The following is a 9,281-nucleotide window of genomic DNA, read 5'->3' as shown; positions in this document are numbered from 1 at the left end:
TGTGTTTCTTGCTGTCATATTGCTTATAGTGAACAGAACAATTCAGTGATAAAATAAACCAATTTGCACTGGTGATTGTTTCATTCTCTCTGTCTCACACCCAAAATATACAAACTTATCACAATCTGCACACTGACCTAAAGTGACCTTTGACCTACAGCAAGAAAAAGTAAATAAATGTAATAACTGTTATCTGATGATTATCTTACATGTCTTAATTTTATGCCTTTTAGTTTTTAAATTCTTACTGTTTTTATTTATCGCTTTTATTTATTCTTTTTTTTAGTTCAAATAGCTGTACAGCACTTTGGTTGAAAGCGCTTTATAAATAAAGTTATTATTATTATTATTATGATTAAAATACTATATCACCATGCAAACAACATTTATTACTTATCAGATATCAGATCCCACAAGGCTTGTTTGTATTAAATCATTTTATTCATGAAAATAATATTACAAAATTAATGTCAAACCATCCACATTTTTCATAATTAAGACATAGAGTTAAACAGACTGGTTGTAAGTATCTTTAATGCAGATATGTACCTTTGAAGCCCTCTGACATTTTGGGCTGTGTATTCCCAGCAGAAAAAAACATAATGTGCTTTTGATTGTGGCTTATCAAGACAGTTCGTGATTACACGACAATTTGATTTCCATAAACTTAAAAAAAAAAGCATGTGAAGTCATGAGCCTCACGAGCTTACTAAGATTTTTTGTATCAGAGCAACATAACTGGAACAAATCAACTCAGATGATTTAAAACGAGGTTAACAAGGTCTCAAGTGACATAAGATAAGGTTTCTTTCCCCTTTTTTTTTCTTCTTTGCAGGGGGCGGGGTTGGTCAGTGTTTAACCCCTCTGACGATGCTTCCTTTTTTGACGTACGCACGACTCCGACCAATAGGAGCCTGATGCGCATCCCAGGCAGGCCCCATAAACAGGATAACTACCGAATAGGCCAGCCAGACCCGCAGGGCAACGGAACTTCATCCTTGTTTATTTCTCGGTCCTAAGCAGAGTCCAAGCGCGCCTTAACCATGAGCACAAAAGTCGGCGACATCGTGGAGGAGTTCCACACAGACAACAAGATGTCAACTGTCAACAACCACCACGAGACATCCCGCAAAGAGTTGGAGGACGCGTCTCGGTTACCGGCGCTGGAGACCGCCTACACCGACATCCTCAGGCATCTTGGGGAGGACACCGACCGGGAGGGACTGTTGCGCACCCCGTTGCGCGCAGCCAAAGCCATCCAGTTCCTCACCAAGGGCTACCATGAGACCATCGATGGTGAGTCACCTGGGAACAAGTTGAGAGAGGATGAGAGAGTGAGTTAGCAAAATGACTTACCTCAGTATTCAGCATCTTTTTACTTATGAACGTTTGGTTGGTCAAATCATGATATTTTAAATCTTCACAGACGTTAAAACTAAAAGATCAAGGCACAAAATAACGGGTAGATCAAGTATTATTAGTATTAAGCATTATTATTATGATTCCAGGATGTTGAAAAGATTTCAGATGAATGTTTCCTTAACTGAAGTAAAGATAATGCATATGTAAAGAAATGTAAATGTAAATGTAATGTAAAGAAATGCATATGTTTGCTTTTGTATCACCAGACATCTTAAACAATGCCATATTTGATGAAGACCACGATGAGATGGTGATTGTGAAAGACATAGACATGTTTTCACTATGTGAACACCACATGGTGCCCTTTTTTGGCAAGGTAGGTCTATGTGATTGAAAGAAATGTTACATTTAAAAAAAAGAAAGAGTGAGACAAGAAAAAAAGCTTTCTTACTCATTAAGCATTGTTCAGTGAATTAATTTCAGCATTCAACCGCTAATATTGACCTCCTGTATTTCTCTGATTATGTGCTCTCACTGGCTGTTGTCCCTCTCCAGGTTCACATCGGGTATATTCCCAACAAAAAAGTGGTGGGACTGAGCAAGCTGGCAAGGTAACAGAGTACGCACCCACACACACACATGCACTGTACCCTCCAGCTGCCACTGTGTCTGTATGTTTCTCGTGTTAGTGTCAGCTGACTGTGTTCTTCTGTTATTCCAGTGCATTGACCTGGAGGCTTAGAGCCTAAACACACTGGCTATCATCTAGGCCTCTCATCAGACACAAGTCTAAACTCTGCTCGCTCTCGAGCCATGAGAAAATCCTTTTGGACCTGTGGGAATCCCAGACTATTATCACAGCCTCTCTGCCTGTCTCCTTCTCCTCCTGTCCTAAAATATCTCTTTAAATCTGAATATAGTGATGCAGAGTTACAGTAGCTGCAGATGAACTTGAGACAGTCTCACTAACGTTGAACTGTGAATGACAAATTCACAGAATGTGACTGATTCACAAATGACAAGTTATACAGTCTGCTGGCTGGAGAAGAGGCCGGTAGTCAGGGACTGATGCCAGACTGTGTTTATTAAAAACTGAATCATTATTAATGAATCTCCTTGGCTTTGCTTGTGTTCTGATTTCTGCAGGATTGTGGAGATCTTCAGCCGTAGGCTTCAAGGTAAGCAACCGGCAAATGTGTGCACTAGACAACTGGCATCGTCTAGTGTACCGTATAAGCTGAATTTCTTTGTTTTGTTTTGGTTTCAGTTCAAGAGCGACTGACTAAGCAGATCGCCGTTGGGATATCTGAGGCTCTGCAGCCAAAAGGTGTAGCTGTGGTTATTGAAGCGGCGTAAGTACAAACATACACACACTACCTACCTTCAACATTATTATCTGTACAGCTTAAAGCTGCTGTTATATTGCACAGATGCTCATATAGCATTATATGACACAAAATACTGGCCTTAAGCAGAGCTTAGGAGCCAGTAAGCTCAGGAGCTGCAGAGGTTTGATAAGCACACTTGTGTTTTGCAGGCACATGTGTATGGTGATGCGTGGTGTCCAGAAGATGAACAGCCGCACAGTGACAAGCGCCATGCTGGGAGTCTACCTCGAGGACCCCAAAACCCGTGAGGAGTTCCTGTATCTTTCAAGGCACACTTAACAGACATTACGTGCCATCCACTCCTGAGCCACTGTCTACAGTTGCACGTGGAAAGCTCTAGAGTTCCAGGGGATCTGCACCTGACTGCTGCAGATCCAAGACCTTCACCTATCAATCTAACCTCAATACACTGAAACCGTGAAGATTTCAGTCTTACTGCTGATCATCTATTGTTGGAATCACTGTGAACACAACATACTTATTTTGATGGTGCCTTTAGAAGATATTGTACAGTCTTCATTGGCAGTATAGTATATTATTATTGCCAAGTATACAACTTCAGTGCAATATTGTACTTACGATTTAAATTGTTTTTCTGATGGGACATTCACAGGTGCTCTTGCAAAGTTATTGCATTTGTTATTCACTGGTTTTGCTAATTTAACAAAACTTGTGTCCTTTATAAATACATTTATAAAGTCTTTTATGCATTATGTGGTATTTTAGGATGCATATTCAACGGTTATGGCTGTAAAATGATTCAAATGAGTAGAGCTGATAGAAGTACTGAGTAGATGTTTGTTTGATCAGTGGCCACTGTGACAAGTCAAAAGCAGCATTCTGAAAGTTTTCAGTCCAATTTTGTTCATGTTGAAAATAAATAAAACCTCAAGGGCAACTACTGTTGTGTGTTTGAACTATTCTATTTACATTATATAAGATTATAAGTATGTGGAGCGTTCATACTGTGGAACAAATAAGATATGATATGAAATAAGACCCACAATTCACAAGACCTTTCAAGAATCTTCAGAAGCAAACACCCAACACACTAGACAAATGGGAAAAATGAAGCCAAATGAGTTATATCTCTCTGCTCTTTGTTGACTACAGCTCAGCAACAACGCTATCATTCCAAATAAGGTGGTGGTCAAACTACATATGTCACTGGATATTAGATTTTGTTAACAACTGCCTAACAACAGCCTGTCAGGCCAGGCAAGCACACATCCTCCACTCTCACTCTAAGTACTCAAGTCCTCTAAAGCTCTCTGTTGAGCCCTTTTCTCTGTGCACACAACTGTGAACTCATGTAAAACTCAGACCATTGTTTGACACTGATTGGACTAATAACTTTATTTTGATTTAGTCTTGCTTTTTTTAAGTGCAGAGCAGGTTTTTTGTTTCAATTTAGTTTTTATTGTTTGAAAATGTTAACTTTTAGTTTGGAGGGTGCATGTCAGAAATAGAATTTATTAAAATATTGCTTTTTAAAAAAAATAAAAATAAAAACACGCCTTTTTTTAAAGCAGTTGTCTCACAGTCTTGTAGATATCCAGATTGTCAATAAACATATCCCTCAAAACTTCATCAGGGAAATTGTGGTAAAATTTTACCAAACTAACAAATACTAAAACTTCCTCTACATTTTTTTTTTTACTATATTTAATTTTTCCAAGTTCACAAAACTGTTTCAGTTATTTTAATTATTTTCAAGGGTCTAGTTTTCCTGCAGATATTTTTATATACAGTCATATTCACCCAAAAAGCTACAAGCTATGCAACAGGCTTGTGGATTGTAAGGAAAACTAAAAGACCTAAAAGAAAATAGCAGTGTAGTACAGATAGAGAAACTCCTACTAAATGGGTAAAACTTTTGGAAGACAGTTTTATAAGTCATATAAGAAACCTGTGAATCAGAAGGAGTTGCACCAGCTAACAGATGTATACTCAAATATTCTTAAAGTTACTGTGGATAAAATAATAACTTATAGGACTGAGTTTTAACGTTGCACTCACTGTTTTTGTTTAGGGAGAGAGCTAAGAATGTCAGATTATAAAAAAATTAATTTATCGTTCACACGCTAAATGCATGTGAGCACTTCCCTGCACTGTCCCTGTCTCTGTTCTCATTGCACATTTGGGTACTGTGGTGGGAATTTTCAGCATTGGCGGCAGCCTAGGCATTATGGGCGGGCCTTGTGGCTTCAGACACATCTGTAATGGTCACTGTGTCACCTTAGCTGGATTCTCCTCACATTCTTTCATAGTTAGAAGTAAAACTAAGTCAAGTGATTTAGTAATGAAAGATTTAAATTTCTACATCAGCAGTAAGTCTTTGCAGTAGCAACCAAGCGGAAGCTAAAGGTTCGCTAAGAGTAGCAGGAACAGAGTCTAACGGCTGACCGGGAAGACTCGGACCACAGGGGGCAAAGCGCACCTCTAACGGGGCTACTTGGAGCAGATGGGACAAACAAAAACATTTCTGTAGAACTAAAAGAGGTAACTAAGAAGTGGTGCACAGCTAGCTTTAGCACAGGCTCTCACTCGGAAAACTACAGAAACAAAACGAAACCTGGTAAGGAGATTCTGTGCTCACAATCTACACCATCCCAGTGCACAGAGTTGTTAATCCATGTTACTTTTTATTGTAGGTTTGCCATCTCTAAGCTACCACTGCTAACACCAACACTACTTTATGCTGGGGAAATAAATCTCAGGGACAAAATAGAAGCTAGTACTTATTTACAGTGGCGCGTCTAGAAAATTTTTGTTGGGGGGGCCAGGTAGGGGCACAGATTTGGAGAAGGGTGGCAGATGTAATTGGCAGATAATGTTTAAAAAAAATTCTACCAACCGTTAACCATAATTCAATAACCCTATAAACCTAACAACCGAATGCACTTTTAACTCTTATTAGAATGAGATTTTAACCACTACGGTGCAAAGTTTTTAGATACTGCGTTGATAAAGTACAAGAGATACAATCAGTCAGTGTTTATTCAGCAGTCAAGGACATCAATATTTGCATAGTATTTTTACTGACATGTTGTGCACATATGTTTTGGGCAAAAACATTTTTGAATATTAAAATATGAACATTTGTAACAAACAATTGACAAATTAGCCAATGCCAATGTAAAACTTTATGTGCCTGTTAAAAAAAGAAGATAATCTTCTCACAAACTGGTGTTTGATTTGGAAACAGGAAAAAAGTGGGGAAACAACTGAAAAGACTAACATTTGAATAAAACCTGAAAGCAAGTAAATACTTTATATGCTGCCTTATGGTAAACTTTGGTAATATTGATGTATAAAGAACAACACTGGCTGATGATGAAATACAGTCAGCTGGCATGGTGACACTGCCAGTATTAACCTGCAGGACTGGACTGGGACAGAAAATCGGGCATTTTGACTAGAGACCGGCCCACCAGGTATTAAAGCCATAAAGACTTTGACTGAAAACAAACCCTGTTGTGACAGTGATGTACAGTCTTGTTGGTATATGTATGATTTCTATACATTTTATGTCAGATAAAAACTTTGGTTGTAAGATTTAGATAATTATTTAATAAAAGCGAGACATTTTAAATGAGAATAAGAAAGAAAAGTATTTCTTTGTGCCCCCCTCTCCCTGTTAATGCCCTACCTGCCCCCCTGGCAACACTTTGCTAGACTCGCCCCTGCACAGTTACCAGCTGTCAGCTGCTTAGAAAAGGATCCTGGTGTTATTTGTCTCTCAGAAACAGTTCATAACTTCCCTTCAACTCATTCATGTTAACTAAAAGGTAAACCTGTTTCTCCATCACCTGTTCAGCTCTGATGATTCAGTAAGGACATCTCCTGGTTTCATCTTCATGTTTCCCTCTCACCAGATAACCAAACCATATCATGACCAGCAGCTTTTTTGCAGCTGTGGCTCCAGCAAACATCAGCTGATAGTAGAAATTTATATTAAATAAATTCTAACAACAGCTGATCAAGCTTAAACGTGCAGCTGTTGTTTAGCGCGACATCTGCTGGTTTCCTCTTTCTGGCGCAAAGTGGGCGATAAACAAACAAGAGAGAAAAGCCGATCAGCTGATCACTGATCAGTTTCATGATTGAAGTAGCAACAGGAGAGGCAGGGGGAGAGAATGAGAGAAGAAGAGGCAGCTGTGCAGCGTAACGACAGAATAAATCCAGCTTTGTGTGTATCACGTTATAACGTGATACACTTGTATTTTTCTTTTGCCTGGGTGGCAGCTCTAGGCTTCCTTACTTTCGTGCTTGGCTCTCCTACCTTTGCTAACGTGATGCACATAGCGCAGAAGCCGATGCTGCATTCACTTACACTCGGATATCTGAGCTTCACCGTTAAAACATAATCGTACATTTGATACTTGATTGAATTTTATTGTTTTGCCTTTGTGGTGGCACCTGGGGTGGCCAGTCTGCCCTCCCAGGCCACCCCGCTGGACACGCCACTGCTTATTTAGTCTTAACAATAGCCTTGACCCTGTTTCTGCACCAACACAGGTCTAAACACTAGAGAAAGAAAAGTAAAGTTTTTAGTGCCCAGAAATCTGTCTATAAGAAGAAGTAAGCAAGACTCACCGGTGACTGCAGCCTTCAGGAGCCCAGGTCGTGTCCGATGCTTCCAGCTGCTCGCCCATGTTAAATAGGCAGCTTCAGGATCGATAGTGCCTGCGTCACCAATAGGAAAGGGGTGCGTAATTATGCACAAGGTAGAACATTGGCTGCTTCATTAATATGTAGAGAGGATTGATCAGGGCTTATATCGGTTTTTTGGGGGTTTTTTTTAACCTTAGATAGGTGGCTTGTCAGAATTTGACCCTGTTGCTAAGCTAAAGCTAAGCTAAAGCTGAATATAAAGTCGGCACATTTATTGTATTTTTTATCAATATTATTATAGATGGGTGTTAATTATCATGGCCTATGTCATCATTAGTAGTTAAAGTCAGTTTTTTATTAGCATGAAAGAATATTGCCAGGATAACATAGGCGGCCTTAAGGTTGGTGTATATTAAATGCAGTATTTGCAGCATATACCATATTTATTTGCATGTTCCCAAGTAAAGTAATGGCAATAAGTAGCCTAGAAACACTGAAAATATTTTTAGTTGTGCTATAAGTTGCCAAAGTTAAATAAATTCTTATCTAGTATAAACCTATTTTCTTATTAATATATGAATGAGAGATATTTGTGAGCAACTCAGCTGATTTGGACTTATAAACGCTCTTCAGTTATTACTGTGTTATGAAGCTTTGTCCCTTTCTTAAATACACAGTAGCACCTGTGGAAGAGAGTTCATTACCTATATGGTCTTACAGTCTGCCTCAAACTCATAGCTCATAGGCTTGTCTGTGATCATTGTCATTCCCCAGGCCGGTTCCTGATGTAGTTTAAAGCAGGCTTTTTGGCTTTGATTGTATTGTATAGACTCTAAACTTGGGCCTGTTTATAGGTGTATGACTGATATATATTATATTAAAGTATAGTTTTAAATAGGAGTTTAACAGGTTGACTGCGGATCCTAGTTCATAATCTCTGTTTTGTGGACACCGTATGTACTAGTGTAAGCGAATCGGTGCACATAAGTGACTTTGTGATTGTGCTACTCTCCCTGAGACAGTAAAGTGAGGTGAACCAGATGTCCTCGGTTCTGCTCTGACGGTGACCCAATGACTGATGCTCTGCCACTACAGCCATGCTGCTAAAGTCCCCAACAGTTGGTATGTTTCCATATTCTCTCTTGTTTTCTCTTTGAATGTCAACATATGATAAATGATAACGAGCCACATCCAGCAAGGCCTCGAACACAATAAAACGAGGGAAATCTTCTCTTTTTAAAGTGTAATTGGCAGTTCCAGTTTGTTCATATATTTAAAAAATATGGGAATGGACAGGACACTGTTTTTTCATTTTGCAGTAGTAAATAGCATGTACTGTATGTGGGTCCTTTGTGTAGTGGTTAATGGATTCATCTTACACATGAAAGCTCCCTGGTTTGAGAGTAGGATTGGATACAAATCCACCCTCAGGGCGTCACAAGCCCAGATAAATGGGAACGTTGTGCCAGGAGGAGCAGCAAACTTGCTCATTCACATATTCTCCTTTTTAGCGGTTGTTTTGTCTGGTAATCACCTCTGGGTTAAAATACGAATGCATCCAGACTTTTTAAAAGCTAGAGCCACTTTGTGTCTCCATACTGAGACACAAAGTGGCACACCAAATCACCCAGGTACGAGTATGCGACTTATTTAACTTAATCTTATGAATATATACATTTAGCCTGGGTTTAGTTAAACGAATAACATGGATTTGTTAAAACATTTCCCCTGTCCAGAATGATATAACTGTCTCTTGATAATGTTTTTTGTATTTTAAAGCTCTGCTAAACATAGCTATGAACAGCTGACTCATTTACATCAGTCATATCTGAGAGTTACCTGCTGTAGATTACCCAGAAACTAAGGCCGTTTGTATCTTGTTGACCGGCAGTATAAATTAATAAGGACACGTTA

At 39.0% G+C, this 9,281-nt stretch overlaps 1 protein-coding gene and 1 long non-coding RNA gene across 2 annotated transcripts; one reads left to right on the top strand and one right to left on the bottom strand.

Moving 5' to 3' along the window:
* Positions 1-422: 422 nt before the first annotated feature.
* LOC113028262 (uncharacterized) lies at positions 423-7,619 on the bottom strand. Its single transcript, XR_003273217.2, has 2 exons — positions 7,350-7,619; positions 423-1,305 (listed from the first exon to the last, which is right to left on the bottom strand). It is a non-coding gene; the product is annotated as an uncharacterized LOC113028262 (long non-coding RNA).
* gch2 (GTP cyclohydrolase 2) lies at positions 1,044-3,648 on the top strand. Its single transcript, XM_026178377.2, has 6 exons — positions 1,044-1,296; positions 1,629-1,738; positions 1,918-1,973; positions 2,509-2,540; positions 2,630-2,714; positions 2,900-3,648. Exons 1-6 carry the CDS (start codon positions 1,044-1,046, stop codon positions 3,027-3,029), a joined length of 666 nt encoding a protein of 221 aa, XP_026034162.1. The 3' UTR covers positions 3,030-3,648.
* Positions 7,620-9,281: the final 1,662 nt, after the last annotated feature.

This window comes from Astatotilapia calliptera, chromosome 8 (genome assembly GCF_964374335.1).
Source record: "Astatotilapia calliptera chromosome 8, fAstCal68.1, whole genome shotgun sequence".
NCBI lineage: Eukaryota > Metazoa > Chordata > Actinopteri > Cichliformes > Cichlidae > Astatotilapia > Astatotilapia calliptera.
The sequence above is the reverse complement of the archived record's forward strand: the minus strand, read 5'-3'. Positions and strand labels throughout refer to the sequence as shown.

Coding starts and splice junctions, on each gene's coding strand:
- gch2 (XM_026178377.2), top strand. CDS start 1,044: ATGAGCACAAAAGTCGGCGACATCGTGGAGGAGTTCCACACAGACAAC. Junction 1,297..1,628: donor CTACCATGAGACCATCGATG/GTGAGTCACCTG, acceptor TTGTATCACCAG/ACATCTTAAACAATGCCATA. Junction 2,715..2,899: donor GCTGTGGTTATTGAAGCGGC/GTAAGTACAAAC, acceptor TGTGTTTTGCAG/GCACATGTGTATGGTGATGC.